This window comes from Durio zibethinus, chromosome 20 (genome assembly GCF_047325235.1).
Source record: "Durio zibethinus cultivar Kanyao isolate XHJ-2024 chromosome 20, ASM4732523v1, whole genome shotgun sequence".
In the NCBI taxonomy this organism is placed as follows: Eukaryota; Viridiplantae; Streptophyta; class Magnoliopsida; order Malvales; family Malvaceae; genus Durio; species Durio zibethinus.
This window is the reverse complement of record NC_143181.1, coordinates 3797639-3814688: the sequence shown is the minus strand read 5'-3', so window position 1 is coordinate 3814688 and position 17050 is coordinate 3797639. Positions and strand designations below refer to the sequence as shown.

The 17050-nt window shown below is 34.3% G+C and overlaps 1 protein-coding gene across 9 annotated transcripts in view; it reads left to right on the top strand.

The window, feature by feature from the left end:
• The first annotated feature begins 898 nt into the window (after positions 1 to 898).
• Positions 899 to 17050, top strand: part of LOC111315522 (BEACH domain-containing protein B-like) — a 31386-nt gene continuing 15234 nt past the window's right edge. For 4 of the 9 annotated variants that reach the window (XM_022917330.2, XM_022917324.2, XM_022917323.2 and 1 more), the window contains exons 1-27: positions 899 to 1121; positions 1542 to 1761; positions 2097 to 2160; positions 2842 to 3076; positions 3973 to 4143; positions 4538 to 4861; positions 5714 to 5936; positions 6861 to 6929; positions 7403 to 7864; positions 8027 to 8354; positions 9297 to 9758; positions 9855 to 10013; positions 10124 to 10273; positions 11067 to 11222; positions 11356 to 11424; positions 11560 to 11904; positions 12062 to 12235; positions 12461 to 12621; positions 12745 to 13060; positions 13169 to 13601; positions 13742 to 14078; positions 14221 to 14409; positions 15173 to 15431; positions 15582 to 15773; positions 15861 to 16079; positions 16196 to 16372; positions 16864 to 16979. In XM_022917330.2, coding sequence (XP_022773065.2) covers positions 1643 to 1761; positions 2097 to 2160; positions 2842 to 3076; positions 3973 to 4143; positions 4538 to 4861; positions 5714 to 5936; positions 6861 to 6929; positions 7403 to 7864; positions 8027 to 8354; positions 9297 to 9758; positions 9855 to 10013; positions 10124 to 10273; positions 11067 to 11222; positions 11356 to 11424; positions 11560 to 11904; positions 12062 to 12235; positions 12461 to 12621; positions 12745 to 13060; positions 13169 to 13601; positions 13742 to 14078; positions 14221 to 14409; positions 15173 to 15431; positions 15582 to 15773; positions 15861 to 16079; positions 16196 to 16372; positions 16864 to 16979 — 5909 coding nt within the window. In that variant the 5' untranslated portion in view covers positions 899 to 1121; positions 1542 to 1642. Of the gene's footprint in view, positions 1122 to 1541; positions 1762 to 2096; positions 2161 to 2841; positions 3077 to 3972; positions 4144 to 4537; positions 4867 to 5713; positions 5937 to 6860; positions 6930 to 7402; positions 7865 to 8026; positions 8355 to 9296; positions 9759 to 9854; positions 10014 to 10123; positions 10274 to 11066; positions 11223 to 11355; positions 11425 to 11559; positions 11905 to 12061; positions 12236 to 12460; positions 12622 to 12744; positions 13061 to 13168; positions 13602 to 13741; positions 14079 to 14220; positions 14410 to 15172; positions 15432 to 15581; positions 15774 to 15860; positions 16080 to 16195; positions 16373 to 16863; positions 16980 to 17050 lie in introns of those variants that run through there. The other 5 variants (XM_089749284.1, XM_022917325.2, XM_089749285.1 and 2 more) reach the window with 4 other exon arrangements.

Below are 17050 nucleotides of genomic sequence, written 5' to 3'. Positions count from 1 at the left end.
TGGAGGAGTTTCAGTGGAAGAGTTTTATACGAAAAGTTGAAATTCTAAAAGGATATGACGATGTTAGTCCATTTAACAACAAGCCCTTGGGTCATTAAAGCAGCCCATTGTTCAACACAAGGTTCACCTGCGTGGTTTAAGATACAAGCGCTGTTCGTCTTCATAAAGCCCACGACAGTTGTGTTATTAATAGTTTTATTACAAGTAACTACACCCATTACCTGAATGAAAAAATAAAAAAGAAGTTATATTTGGGAAACAAATGAAACCTTAAAAAAGTTAATAATTTTTTAGTGATTATTTTTTAAATAAGAAAAACATATGCATCTTTGATTTTATATTTTTTATAATAAAATTTTTATTAAGTTAATATTATTTGTTTCATGACATTAAACTCGATAAAAAATTTTATAATTATATAGATATATATTATTATTCTATCAATGCAAAGTATATTAATTATACTTATAACTAAAAGTTTTCATTAGTTCTCATGATAATTTGCATTAATTACTATTATTAATAAATCTGTAAATAATTATATCTAATTTTATTAAGGGTTTTTTTTTTTAAGTTCCAATTCAAACAGCATATAAGATCTGATGCACCATTAAGAAAGTACATTTTAGATTATTGTTGAAAATGATAAGAAAATGTAGAAAGAGAAAGTAGGACATTTTTGATTTCGTCCCCCAAATCACAATCTGTAACGGATCTATCAGAAAGTAACGGCTCATTTTCTTTGGCCAATCAGGGCCAAGGAAAAATTACAAAAATATAAAACCCAAACTAATATACGATGTCGGATTGCTTAGATGCTTAAAACTTCAGCGTCATACGTCAGAGGGTCGGTTAAGTCTTTTACTTATTATATTGGTCAAACAAACTATTCGATATTATTCTACTTCCCTTCCTTTCACCTTCGTCTTTCTTTCTTTCTTTCTTTCTTCTCTCTCTTCTTTTATTCGCTCATTATTATTTTTCTATCCGTCTCTCCTCCCCACCCCCCCCCATTAATCACTAACTCCATCCAAACGAGCTCGAAAAAACCATCAGAACTCAGATCTTGCATCATAAACCCTAGAATTCAAGACACGACTCCAGCCGTTTGATCTGATCAGGTATCTTCATCTTGTGTAACTAACGATTGCTTTAGTTTATTTCTCTCGTCTTTAATATCATCTTGCTTCAATGATCTACAAATATCGATGAGATTTCTCTTCATTTTTTCTTTCAAGATTCTTAATCTTTAATTGCGTGTTCTTTAATGTTCGCAATGGATTCCATTTGATCATCTTTTGTAATTTAAACTAGGGTTGGTATTAGTTGATTAAAATGACATTAGCTGTTTTTTTTTTTTTTTGTCGGTGCACAATTTTTTCGGTAAAAGAAGAGGAATTTAGATTTAGAACTGAGGTGATAAAAAGTATTTAAAAATAGTAAATAAAAAACGAAATTTCTGGTGCGAATTATTTGATAAACTGAATTTATAACTGCCTAGTTTACTACATTGAATCTCTTGAGTGTGGTTTAATGAACAGCTGGGTTGAACTTGGCGACAAGTGATGGTCTGGAATGGCCATCTGTTTCTTGATTGTTAGATTATGAAGCTGTAGTTATTGCATAAATCTTGGCGGGAATTATGAATATTGTGAAAGGTGTTGCCGACCTTATTCGTCGGACATCTAGTGGCCAAACTGGAGATTCGCCAGGGGCACAAGGGGAGAGGTTGTCTCCTCCTACTCCAAGGATTCACTTCAGGTACTGATGATGCTTGATGATTGTTATTTATTTATTTATTTATTTTTTACAAATTTTCGGTTAATGTGGGCTCTATAATGGAGTTTTTGAGTGAGTAAAACTTGGAAATGCTTTGTCACTGTAGTTTAAACTTATTGTTGAACAAGTTGATTAGTTCCTTATTTGGTGATAGTCTAGCTGTACCTAATATGTGGTTTGGAGGTGTAGATTAATCTGTTGGGTGCTGTTGTAGGCACTTGATATACCTTAAGTTGTTGATCCTGAGCCTCCATTTTTTCAAACTGAACTAGTATTAGTTCATTTAGTTCTTAATTCTTTTTGGTATTTTCTTCCAGTGAAGTAGATGATGAGGCAGTTTTGAGTTCATTGTGGCAGAGATATGAGAACACTGTTGATAAGGTATGCCACCATACCTGAAAAGTTTTTGAACTTCTTTTTAATTTTTTTGAGTTTCAGGATACCATTAATAAAATTTTTTACCCATTCACATCAATCATGTATGTAATGTGTTCTTTGTCCTAGATTTGATCCAAGAAAAAGAATATAATGTTGACAACTTAAAAGGATGTGATTATTACATATAATCTAGACTGTAATTCTGCTACCTTTAAAGGAAGTGTGCTCATTCTACTAAAGAAGTTAAAAGGTTTAGAGAAGAAACTTGTCTTGATAATGACATATAATCTAGACTGTAATTTGACTACCTTTAAAGGAATTGTGGGTTATTCTGCTAAATAAGTTAAAAGGTTTAGAGAAGAAACTTGTCTTGAATCTTTGAGCATTGGAAGTTTGTTCACAATTGTGTAGTATTCTTGTAGTATGCTTAACTGTTCTCAAGGTATTCAATTCAAAATTTTAGAGGCTTTTGGATGTCACTGAACAATTAATTTCACTAGTTTTCTCACTTTAGCCAATCTTTTTAGTAGTTTTGGGCAATTGTTTTGTCAATTTATTCTTTTGCCCTCCTGAAGTTCAGGTCTTTCTGAGTAAACTTTTATTTATCAAATATTGTCTTATTATTGAAGTTTTCATGCCAAAAGATTAATGGATCCCCCCCCTCTTTGATTTGCTTGATTTTAGGTGGAAAAGAAAAGGTTGTTTCATGTTTTCCTCAAGCAGTTTTTGACAGTATTCAACAACTGGGAGCCTGTTAATGGTGGCCAGTTGCCAGAGGCTGCTTCAACAATTGTTCAAACTGCTGAGTATTCTACAGGTGTTAATGATATAGTTGTTGGCTGCTCTGCCGGGCATCCTGCTGAAATCATTTTGACTTTGACTGAAGAGATCGTGCAGTTAACCACTTTGGTCTCTGACTGTAAGTTGATTTATATCTTCTAAGGAAGTTGCTTTCATTTGTGCAGACTATTTTATTAACAGGAAGGACTTACTTTTGATTACATTTAGGAAAAAAAGAGAAAAATTGGAAAATAAAAAATAAAGGGAAAAATAAACTCCCATGATTCTAAAACATTTTGTGGAAAAACTAAGAAATAAAACTGTGTGAAAAATTAAGAGTAAAACTAAATGTATATTGAAAAACTGGTCATAAAGAATTATACAAGCACTTTAGGTTTATATGCGACTAACTAGTGGGTAAACTAGGAAACTAAATTTTCCTAAAACTGATCTTATAATTGAGGGATTGTCTATTCTAATTTTCTGTCCTTAATTCTAGGGATACAAATACTTAATTCTAGAGATATAAATATAAATATATAGATTATAAGATTACAACTATCTGTAAATAAGTGTTTTCCCACATATTTTTCCTTATGCAAAACGATAAAAATTTAATTAACTAATTACATTTAAAAAAATTAATATTTAATGTGCAACTTAACTTTGTTAAGAACTAGTTCAAGTTGAAGTCTTATATTTTTATGTGATAATTGATTACAATTTTTTTATCATTCTTGGTAATTTTAGGATATACCTTGTAATTGCTAAAATTCCTCTTTATGGTACTCCCATTATTGTCATTTTGTCCTTTATTTGGATTCTGGAAAGCATTTAATGAATTGTTTTCTGAAGTAAAATTAATCACGGGACATTATTTCTGGACTTTATTATTGGTAGATATGGTAATATGCTGTCACTTAATTCTTTCTATTTTTTATGAGTCTCTTTGTATATATAGATTGATTGAATATTTAATATAAATATTTCTAATATGTTGTTTTATGTCCTTTATTTCCTTTATTATGAATCCAGTAAATACTGGTGTGGGACGCACAGCAACAGACCTTCCAGCAGTTTCCATAAGCTTCACTTCTGAAGGATTACCTGTTTTGGATGCTTTAAAAATTATTACTCGTTCGTTGCATAATTGCAGAGTTTTTGGCTACTATGGTGGGATTCAGAAACTTACAGCATTAATGAAAGGTATGGTTAATATTATTGATTTTCTATATTGTTATTTGAGATGCTGGCAGTTTTTGTTTGTGGTCTACTGACACTGAAATTCACTGTTTTTTGTGATTGGAGGTGGGATGCTTTCCATAGTATCCAAATTTCTCCTGATGTAGCTATTTTATAAAACTTACTTATTCATCAGGTCTTGGATTGTTTTGAGGCTTAAATGCAATTAGTTAAGATTTCCTTTTCAATTAGGTATTATACTAATTGTGGATTCTTCAATTTGATTCTACTTGTATGTTGATTTTTCACCATTAATTCTGATATGAACTTGTTATTTTTGTTTGTAGTTCTGATTAGATTTTACATGGAAGTCTGAATTTTAATGCTGAATTCCAAGTTTATTTATTTTCTATTCCAGGGGTGGTTGTCCAACTCAAAACAATGGCTGGTGTACTTTCAGCTGATGAAAGTTTTTCTAATTTGATAGCAGAGAAAATGGGGTTCTTGCAGCGAGTACTTGTATATGTGGTGTCAATCATATGTAGCTTTATTGATTTAAATTCAAATGTATATGAGAAAGCTCAGATGTACAGTAGTACCAAAGATTTTTCTGTAATTGGTGCTTCATCTTCAATTGACTTCTCTAATAGTTTTAAAGGTTCTCTTTCTGAAGCAAGGCTACATTGGCATCAGAAGGCAGTTGTCTCAGTAATGGAAGCTGGTGGCCTTAATTGGTTAGTAGGTAAGGTAGGCACTTGTGTTTATCATAGTACATAACTTGGCAATATGTGAACCATTTGCTATGGCTGCAATATACTTTTTTTTTTTTGTTTCTTTGATAAGTGAAGAGCAACTGAAAAGCGAAGATACCAAGAGGCTGCAATATGGTTATTCATGGTTATGCTGAAAAGTGAAAAATTATATCCTTATGAATGGTTTCTGAATTAGTACACTTCTTTATCATGTCTCATTATTCATTGGATGGTGCCTGCTTAATGCTTATATCTTCTAGATTGGTTTCTTTTGGGTGCCTTTTGATATCATTGATCTTCTCTCTCTCTCTCTCTCATTAGCTGTTATCTTGCTAGCATTGATTATTTCTGTTTGGTTTTAATCATTTTGTGTGCCTGTAGTAACTTGCTTATGATTAATTAGACACTCATTATTTTGATTTATTTGGTTGTATTCTTAATGTTTTAGTTAATCACTGGACCATCCCAAATTACCTTTTACAACATTTGGGGAGTATAAGACTAAATTTGGTTGGCATGTTTGATTATATTGTTGTCATCTCTCATTTTCTTTTCATTTTTTTTTTTTTTTTCGTGAATGAACATTTTCTGAGGGATATTGACTTGTGTACTTATATTTTACTGCTTCCTGACACCCACTCCATCCCTAAACATCAAGGAGTCCTCTAGTGTCTTAAAAGGATGTCGGCATACATCTAAGATTTGGTTACCACCCTACATCATGAATGTAAACTTAAGGCTGTTTTCAGTTGCAATGTTTCTTAAATTGAACCTAACACTATATTTGTGAATATTTTTTTGTTTGCATTTGATTTTGTTCACTGAAGCTGCTTGTTTTTCAGAGTTGTTGCGTGTCATCAGAAGGTTGAGTATGAAAGAACAGTGGACGGATATGTCACTTCAGTGCTTGACTTTGAGAACTCTTTGTTTTGCATTATGTGATAATCCACGTGGTCAAAATCATTTCAGAAGCATTGGGGGGCTTGAAGTTCTATTGGATGGGCTTGCACTTCCATCAATTAGTATGCTACTCTTAAAGAGTGCCTCACATGTTGATGGGCAAAGGTACTTTTTCTAACTTGTTTTGTAAATTCTCGTGTCTTGATACTATTTTGAGCATGCTAGTCGAAAAACATTAGATACCATTTAGTTTGGTTGTCGTAGAGAAAGAACTAGAACATTCTTTGATATACATTTGGTCACCTCTTTTAAGTTTCCGTTTGCTTCATTCTACCTCACTTTGTTTTTCGGGACTTGACTGCATAACTAAGTTAAGCATATCATGTGATAATTTTTCCTGTTCAATTTCCTTTCTTTCCTTCCCTCTCCCCTCCAATGTTTAAAATTTGAACCTTTTAGTTAAATTATATGGATACATGCCATGTGAAGTTGTGTTCATATTTTATGGTTAGGTTACTTTCCAAAAGATTTTTATTGTCTGTTTAAGTATCCAGAAAATGAATCTTTATACTTGCTAAATCCTTTAGATGGAGCCAAAGTATTGGCTAAGATATCCCTTCCATAGGCAGTTTTCCTTGAGTATTTGTTTTGAGTATATGATGGCTTTTTCTTCAAGTTGTTCAAGAACTTCTGTTAAGAGCAAGTAATAACTGGGATTAGCTTAGTTGGCTTGTTTAGTTAGTTCGTTCCTTTGAGCAGCTTTCTCTGTCTAATATCTGATCTCATATTATCTAAATGGGTTTAGGGTTGCTAAACATGACTTTGTATCTGGTTCTAGTTGGGTAGGCTATCTGAATTTTCTGCTAGTCTTATCTTGGAATCTAATGGCTTCTATGGGAAGCCAATGCACATACTCTTACAACTTTTCTGATTGGTTCTTTCCCGTTCTGAATCCTTAAAGTTCAATGTTTTTTGTTGCCTTGAATGTATGAATAAAATTAATTGTCTATGAATATGTAGAGGAACTTTTATTCCTTTCTTATTCTACTCTTTCTTGATCTTGTAATCTGGTGGTTAACTTTTATGCAGAGAGCAAAATACTTTGCTGAAAATTTTTGAGCTCCATGTTCTTTCTTTGGAAGTTCTTAGGGAGGCTATGTATCCTATATATCACTTCTCTTGTATTCAGAATCTTGCATGTAGTTTCATTTTTTGCAATTTAATGCTTTAATTGTTTCTTTGTGAAAATGAAATTTGTGAACCATGTATGCTAATTGGAATTATATCAATCTCCTGTTGATATTATTGTATCTGACATAAGTGCAATTCTGCTAGATGCTGTACCTGTTAATATTAGAGCTTAAATTACCAATTCACATCATCTGCTTTTAACTGAGGACACTTTTAGCTTGAAAATATTGTCTTAAATTTCAAGCTGGTTTTTAGTACAGCAATATAGAATGCACCATTTTTCTCTTTACTGTTCCTCCAATGTTCAATAAAGTGGATTTTTTTATCAAATGAAATCAGTGACAACAAGGGTTCCTGTTCTAAATTCATTGCCCCGAATTTAACAATTTATGTTATCAGTTATGCGTGACCACATATTAGCGACCTTAACAAGTAATCAGCTTTGGGAATGTGAATAACCTACAGTTTCTATGTGAGAATGGTAGAGTTCATAAATTTGCAAATAGCTTTTGTTCACCTGCTTTCATGCTTCAAGAGTTCAAGCAGCAGATGAAGGATTCAGTTCTGCAGGATGGCAGTCAAACATCCATTTTTGACTTAAAAAATGATAATAGTACTGAAAGCTATTTGGCAGAGCCTTCTGCTCCTTTACTTGAGAACATTTCTTATCATCAACTTTGGAATGATTGTGTTGTAAAGTTGAGCAGAGTACTTTGTTCATTCCTTCTGGCTCCAGAAGATGTTAAATTTCGTTATGGCCAAGCAACCTCTGGTCGGATTCCCACATCAATTTCTTCAGTTTATGCTGAACTTTCAATTAAATGGGTCATGCGGGTTCTTCTTACAGTTTTCCCTTGCATTAAGGCTTGTTCCAATCAAAATGAATTTCCAAACCATTTATGGTAAGGTTACTCTATGCCTCTCGGTTTCAATTGAAGTTGTGGTGCCTTTAAACGGGCTGCAGACTCCTGCAAGCTATGATTCTGTTTCCCTTTAGCACTTTGTTGTCTTCTCCTTGTTTATAACCTCTTTCTCCCCTTTTCCTGTTATTTCGTTTCCTGTAGGTTCTTCATCAGTACCTTGCAGCATTATGTTCTTAATGCTTTCAGGAAGGTTCTCATTTCATCACCTGCATTGCTTGAAGTGTTTCGCAGAGAGGGAGTATGGGACCTTATCTTCTCTGAGAACTTTTTCTATTTTGGATCAGCTTCAGAGGAATTTTCTGAAGAGTTTACTCCATTCCATGAGGGCACTCCAGAAAATCTTGAAAAATATTCTGCTTCTGGGAGCGATGCTGATAAACTAAATTTTGGTGGGATTGAAATTATTCAGATAGAGGCGATTTCATTTGTGGAGCTAGCTGCAACTTCTAATGGGAGTGTCCATAACTTGGTATTTCTTTCTCACATCTGAGATGTTCTTCGTGAAACAGTTTATCTTCGTTGTGCTCGATGCATGAATAAATAATTTCTTAGCTAGTTAGTCCTTGTTATAGTAAATTGCTGTCAATGTGGCGATTATCTAGATTTAAGGTTGACATTGACATAGGTGACTATCAAGGGTGAGAAAGGGCAAATCAGAGGTGTTATGGGCTTTATCAAAAGTCTGGCACTGTTTTGAAAATATCTTTCTCTGAAAAATTTCCAGTACTACCCTTGAACTATTCATCCATTGGTTGTGTAATCTTATTTCTTGTGGAATTCACGTGGGTCCAATGTGGATACAAAAATGCTGAAATCACAGTTGTGGACATAGCCAGTACAGTACAATGATAGTGCTGGCAATTTGCCTTAATGCTCTCTGTTGAATTAAGAATTTTCTATATCTGATGTTATTCTTTAATTCAGTGTCTTTAGCCTTTTGGCATGTCTATGCTGTTAATTTCTTTTACCTCTAATTCAAAGCACCATGCTGATGGAAAATTATGGGTTTCTTGTATGTCACATATTGCTAATTGCTTATTATAGAAACAAATTCTGCATGGTTTGGTGATATGGAAAACAGAATACTTAAGTTGCTGGAGAATGTATAGTATAGGCATTTAACATTCTTAAATTAGAGGTATTGACAAATTTATAAATATTTAAGTTGATACCTTTCATATGGTTTTGTATTTTAGTGGAAGCATGTGATAGTTTGTGATGTGTTTGTCTGGGTGCATGTTTAATATTTTTGATATATGTGCTTGTATGTGTTATTCCCATGAATGTTCTAGTTTGTTTGATGATTCTAGCAGTGATCTAACTGGATTTATTCTAGATTTGTTTTTAAAGGCTTGTATTTTTTATGCTTTGGACTTTTCTTACTTTTTACTTTCTCTCCATGTTGTCACAGCCTGAATTGTCTGCTTTATTAGAGGCCCTTGAACAATCTGCTTGTAATCCCGAGGTTGCTAGTGTTCTTGCAAAAAGCCTGCTTCGAATATTGCAGCTTTCATCCGAGAAAACCGTTGCTTCCTTTAAGACACTCAATGCAGCTTCCAGGGTTCTTAAAGTTGCTTGCATTCTAGCCCAAGAATCTAAACGGTCGGGAAATATGAGCCCTGTGATTGAGAATAATCATTTAAAAGGGGTTACACCTCATGGTCACCAGAGACTTGATTCAACTGAGACAGTTCATAGTTGGACTAAATGCATGGAAACATGCATGGAACTCTTTATGGAATTTTTCTCAGTAGCAGATGATGCTAGAAATTTGGTTTTGCGTGATTCTACCTGCATTGATTGTTTGTTTGAATTGTTTTGGGAAGAAGGCTTGAGAGATCATGTTCTTAGATACATTCTTGACCTCATGAAGGTATTTTTTTTGTTACTGGTATAAAGCTTTTTCTGGTCTTCTTTTATTATTAACTTGTTAAGAAGTAGACCTGTTCTTTTTTTCCTCTCATTTTAGATTACATCACTATACGAAGAAGATCGAAAAGCGATGTTGTACATATGTTCAAAATATTTAGAGACCTTCACTATTGTAAAGGAGCGTGAAAAAAGCTTTACCGAACTGTCTATTAATCTATTGGTTGGAATGATGGATATACTCCAGACTGATCCAGTGGTATGTTCCCTGCACTTCTCACTTTGACATGCCCTTCTCTAAAGCTGTGTCTTTTGCAACTTGGCTATTAAGTTTTATGTGAGTGTCTTAGATATTTCATGTTTCATCAGCATTACCAGGCTTTATTTCGAGATGGAGAATGCTTTTTGCATGTTGTCTCTTTACTAAATGGCAATCTTGATGAGGCAAATGGAGAGAGGTTGGTTTTAGTTGTTTTACAAACCCTTACCTGTCTGCTTGCAAGGAATGATGCCTCAAAGGTACTTTTCATTCTTTTTTTTTTCTTTGTTTTCATGCTCATTAGTTATTCTGGAATACTTGAATGCTTTATCTATGTTTATCCTCAAGAGTGGAAACAAGTGGCCTTTCTTAGTGAAGGATTTTGCTCCAGTACTACTTTGTCTTTGTTGCAGTTTTTAGTGTGGTTGCCATTATTTATTTATGCCCTTATACACCAGAACACTGAAACACTTTGTAGCTGGTATGACTTTGCTTAAAATGTAGTTAAATGTTTAACAAAAACATGCATGTTTATGAAAGGAATGCAAAGTCCAATTTGCTTTGGTGGGATCTTCTTTTCTTGTGTAATATTTGAGCTCTACTCTATGCGAAAGGCTGCTGCACTTATTGTGGAAAGTAATATGGATTGATGCATTTGGACTTCAGGAGCTTTAGTAGTCTGTGTAGCAAGGAATTGGTTATTTGTACTTGAGATGATAAATGGCTGGACAGTAAGTTCTAGAACTAGAACTAATTTTTGTAAGATGTCAAAAAGAGAACTGTTGAGAAATCTTGAGCTGGTGGTAGATTGAGTTTAATTCTGTATGTTTAAGCATTTAGGTATTTAGATCTTTTAAGTCACAATTTGTTATTCAGGCTCATTTTAGCAAAATGGTTGCTTCTGTCAAGCTTTTAAAACACACCGATCTAAAATTAGGTTGACATTTTCCTTTAGCATTGCAATATTAATAATTTTAATGGGTCTTGGAAATTATTCTTTTATTGTTCTCATTTTCATGTGCTTTTTTTTACGTTCAACAATTAATTTTGCAGGCAGCATTTAGAGCTCTTGTTGGCAAGGGCTATCAGACATTGCAAAGTTTGCTGTTGGATTTCTGTCAATGGCGTCCAAGTGAAGCTCTTTTAAATGCACTTCTTGGTATGCTTGTTGATGGAAAGTTTGAAATAGAAGGGAGCGCTCGTATAAAGGTGATTTAATCTCCTGAAAAGTCTCTTTGACCCACTGTCGCGTCCTTGCTGTCTGGTCATGTGAACTGATTCTATGATCTTTTGTCATTTTCCTCATTGTGCTCAGTTTGTAAAATTGTTGTCCTTGAATTAGTTTTTTTCTTGTTCTATTTTGGTTCAGAATGAAGATGTAATTATACTGTTTTTGAGCGTTCTACAGAAGGTTAGTAATTCATTTTCTTGGTTGGTTCTACACTATTTGATAGTAATAAATTTCCTCAGAATCTGTTATCACTGATTCTTACTTGGTAGCTGTTTGAATTTTGATATCATTTTTTGCTATTTTGTGATTGGCCAGAGCAGTGAGTCCTTGCGGCATTATGGTCTCAGTGTGTTTCAGCAGCTGCTTAAGGATTCCCTTTCCAATCGAGCTTCATGTGTTGCGGCAGGAATGCTTAATTTTCTTCTTGATTGGTTTGTACAAGAAGGTGATGACAGTGTCATTTTGAAAATTGCACAACTGATTCAGGTTATTGGTGGCCATAGCATATCTGGGAAGGATATTCGTAAGATCTTTGCTCTCCTCCGAAGTGAGAAAGTGGGGACTCAACAGCCATACTGCTCATTATTATTGACCACTGTTTTATCAATGCTAAATGAGAAGGGACCAACTGCCTTCTTTGATCTCAATGGGAATGATTCTGTAAGTCCTTCTGGCGTCCTTGGGACAATTTCAGAAAACAATTTCTTCTGATTTTCATATTCCTATTAGTCCTTTTGGATCCTGTTGCATTCAATTATTGTGTCAAATGACTACAATTAGAACCTGGTATTCATATTCCTCTGTAATTGTTTTGCAGGGAATCATAATTAAGACACCTGTGCAATGGCCTCTCAACAAGGGTTTTTCTTTTTCGTGTTGGCTCAGGGTGGAGAATTTCCCCAGAAGTGGAACAATGGGCCTTTTCAAATTTCTGACAGAAAATGGAAGAGGGTGCTTCGCAGCTGTAGCAAAAGATAAGCTTATTTATGAGGTAAAAGATATCTAATATGTTTGTCTCTCGGAAGTTTCTTCCAAAGCTTAACTCTTATTCCAACCGAAAATGCATTGCATGTATAGTTCCTAGCAAATAGAAATCAAGTGCCCCCTTCCCCCTTCTCCAGACACTCAGACGCATAAACACAAAAAAAATGGCTTGTTTTTGTTTTACTTTCTTTGGCATTATTGCCCATTGATTTATTTCTCATGTCCGTCACAGTCTATCAATCTAAAACAACAGTGTCTTCAGATGCATGTTAATCTAGTCAGGAAGAAATGGCACTTTCTTTGTATTACTCATACAATTGGAAGAGCATTTTCTGGGGGTAGCCTATTGAGATGTTATCTTGATGGTGATCTTGTATCCTCTGAAAGATGCAGGTAACTTCCCACCTTTAATCGTTCTCAGTTTGCATTTTACTTTTGATCATTAAAACTTTTCAAGAGATGTATTTCCTCAACACAGATAAGTTCCCTCCTGACACTCTTTATTTCATGTCTCAGATATGCAAAAGTCAATGATTTATTGACTAGCTGCTCCTTTGGTACAAAAATTATCTTGCCTCAAAATGAAGAAGATGATCCTCGAGAGGCCATCCATGTTTCATTTCCTTTTCTTGGTCAGATTGGTCCACTTTATTTGTTTGGTGATGCTATTTCTTCTGAGCAAGTCAAGGCTGTACATTCCCTTGGACCAAGCTATATGTATTCCTTCCTTGATAATGAAGCTATTGCATGTGGTGATAACCCAATGCCTAGTGGAATTTTTGATGCAAAAGATGGTCTTGCATCCAAAATTATATTTGGACTCAACGCACAGGTTCTTTTCCCTCCCTTTCTGGGACACATGCACACACGCACTAAAATTCATGTCTGAAATTCTGCTTTTGTGTCTAGCTGAACTCTAGATGTTGGTTCCTCTTTTCAGGCAAGTGATAGCAAGACATTGTTTAATGTCTCACCTGTATTGGATCATGCATTGGATAAGAATTTATTTGAAGCAACTATAATGGTTGGTACACAGTTATGTTCTAGACGTATGCTCCAAGAGATAATTTACTGTGTTGGAGGCATATCTGTGTTTTTCCCTCTTATCACTCAGTCTGATAGATATGAAAATGCTGAAAGTGGAGTTTTGGAAAGTACACTGCTCCTTCCAGTCGCAAAAGAGCGTCTGACCGCTGAAGTTATTGAACTTATTGCTTCTGTGTTAGATGAGAATTTAGCAAATCAGCAACAAATGCATCATCTTTCGGGATTTTCAGTACTGGGATTTTTATTGCAATCAGTTCCACCTCAGCAACTCAATATGGAAACACTCTCTGCATTGAAGAATTTGTTTAATGTTGTATCATCCTGTGGTATGTATGATGAACCATATTGAGTTTTATCCCTGTAGCAGTTATTCATATTCATATGCTCACCTAAATTTTATTTTTAATTTTTGTACCCATTTAAGAATATATCTCATATCTTTTTATATTTTGTGTTTCCTCTTTAGGATTGGCAGAGCTGCTCATGAAAGAAGCCATATCTGCCATTTTTCTTAATCCCCTTATCTGGCTGTACACAGTTTACAAGGTGCAGCGTGAGCTGTACATGTTTCTCATTGAACAATTTGATAATGATCCGAGGCTGCTTAAAAGTTTGTGCCGGCTCCCACGTGTTATTGACATAATACGGCAGTGTTACTGGGATAATGTGAAATCTCGGTTTGCCATTGGAGTCCAACCACTTTTACATCCTATTACTAAACAAGTTATTGGAGAAAGACCTGGTAGAGAAGAAATACATAAAATTCGTCTTCTTTTATTAAGTCTTGGTGAAATGAGCCTCAGGTATGTATTCTAAACTGACTAAGGGCATCTGATGTTGCCAAATGTACAGTGTTGGATCAACTATTTCATTTTTAATGGACATATATAGCACGTTATCATTTTTTTTAGTTTTCTTAACAAAACTGTTACATGTTGTATGCAGGCAAAACATTGCACCAGTAGATATAAAAGCCCTTATAGCTTTTTTTGAAACAAGCAACGATATGACATGCATTGAGGATGTTTTACATATGGTTATACGTGCTGTTTCTCAAAAACCATTGCTTGTATCCTTCCTTGAACAAGTAAATCTACTGGGTGGCTGTCACATTTTTGTCAATCTCCTACAGAGGTATGCCATCTGCATTAAGAATTAAATGTTCAAACTTCTGGCATGAGAGACAACAATGACCTCTGTTTCATTGAAGGATGTCCAGCATTTTTCTTTCAATGGTTTCTTTTGTTGTATATTTCTTTAACTTACATTAATCTTCATTTAATGTATTATTTTTACCATTATACTACTCTACCAAGGGTGAGTGTCAAGATTTAAATTCTGTTATGGAGATTTTTTTTTTCAGGGGGAGGCATTGAGGGGGTGTGAGTGGAGCTGTGGCCTATCCTGGCTCTGTGTTTCACTATTACTGTTTATAAGAATTTTTTAGAGAGACAAATACTGCTGTTGAATCCTTGGAAGTAATCTTTTGGTCAAAGACCAAATATTTCTCAAGCACCTTTGGATTTTGTTCCTCATAGTTTCAATTTTAAAACAGCACGTTCTTCTGTTTAATTTATGTTTCTATTTTTCCACTATGGTCTAACACAATGCTGTGTACAGGAATTTTGTTAGAAAAATTTTTTATTCATTTTTTATTGTTCCAAGTGCTGATTTAGAAGAGTATGCAGTTTCAGAAAAATGTTCATGTTTCTGAACCAAGTGCATGCTTAAGTATTTTTTTCTCCAGTAATTAGATTATAGTTTCTAGAAATTAATGCATTTTCCTTCCTCTGAATAACTTTAATTGCTTTGACTGTAGTTGGTAAAAGTGATGTGTTTTAAATCAATGGTTGAGAGTGAATGTCCTTGTAGTAACCTTTCAATTTGTTTTGCATAGGGAATATGAACCTATCAGGTTGCTTAGCTTGCAGTTTCTAGGAAGACTTTTGGTTGGTTTGCCATCAGAGAAAAAGCCAAGATTTTTCAATCTTGCTGTTGGAAGATCAAAATCTCTTCCAGAAAACAGCAAGAAAATCAGCTCAAGGATGCAACCACTCTTCTCAGCTATATCTGACAGGTTGTTTAAATTTCCACAGACAGATAATTTGCGTGCCACCTTGTTTGATGTTCTTCTAGGCGGTGCTAGCCCCAGACAGGTGATCAACCAATCATGGATTTTCCCTTATTTTTCTGTTAGTTTAGTATGTTTTAGATGTTCTTTCTGTTATTCTCTTGATTGTCTGTGATTGTGGTAATTCTCTGATAATTTTCCTCTTAACCTGTCTCTTGAAAATGTTTGTTTACAGGTGTTACAGAAAAACAGCCTGGTTGACAAGCAGAGGAGCAGAGGAAATAATTCTCACTTTTTCCTTCCTCAGATCTTACTTCTGATTTTCAGATTCCTATCCGGCTGTGGAGATGCATCTGCAAGAATGAAAATAATTAGTGATTTACTTGACCTTCTTGATTCAAATCCTCTGAACATAGAAGCGTTAATGGTACTGCATACAATTAACTATTGACATAATATATATGTTGTGTATTCTTTTAAAAGAGCTATCTAATTATTCAAAATTTGCAACTAGGAATATGGTTGGAATGCCTGGTTAACAGCTTCTTTGGAACTTGATGTGGTAAAAGACTATAGACCTGATTCAAGATATCAAGGTGACTATGAGACAAATGAGAAAAATCTTGTGATGAGGGTTTTTTCTGTTGTTCTTTGTCACTATATACATTTTATAAAAGGTGGCTGGCAACAATTAGAGGAGACACTGAATTTTCTACTTCTACACTGTGAGCAAGTATGTGAAATTCCATACTTTAATTTCTTAAATATATTTACTTTAATCTATTCTCTTTTTGTGATGGTTTTTAGCCCATTGATGGATAATTTACTTAAATTTCTTTTCCTTGGTAGGGTCGCATATCATGCCGAAACTTGCTTTGTGACATATATGACAACTTGATTCAAAGGCTGGTAGATTTATCTGCCGAGGAAAATATTTTTAGTTCACAGCCTTGCCGGGACAATACATTATATTTTCTACGACTGGTTGATGAGATGCTTATCTCTGAAGTTGGCAATAAACTTCCGGTAACAACTTACTTGAGAATATGACTGGATTATGTTTATTCTTGGTTTTCCTGCCTGTCATGGGGAATGTTTTCTCCCTCAAAGTACCTAACATGCCCACCTTGAATACATGCATTTAAATATAAGAGGAGGAAGAAGATTTAGGCGATGGGGAAGTGAAGGCAAATGTGGTCCTAGAGCTTTCTCATTAGATTTTCCCTATACATGTTTTGAAAGAACAAAGTGAGATTCAATTGATTATTGTGCATTTGACTGAACTTGTAGTTTTTTACCTTATTTGAAATAGGGACATTCAAACATTTAAAAATTTGGGAATAGTTATCCTTCCATGAAAAACTAATCAAGATTTGTTATTGTGCCTCCTCACTCTAGTATACAAACATCTTACAACATTCAAGTATTTACTATGACTTAGCTTGTTGATTGCTACTTATGTAGTTTGTTATTCCAAACTTAAGAGTGATATTAATTTGTTATCTCTTTTCTTACAGTTTCCAGCTAATAGTGCTGAATCTTATCTGGATTCTTTAGAGTTAGAAAGCCAGAAAGATTATACCACTGTGTTGCATGAGGTTTTGCAAGGAGAATTTGATGACAAAGTATCTGGGTACTGCCTGCTTGCTTGACTTTCACTCATTATGTCCGAAACTGATATGTTCTTTATTATCTGCTTAGCCT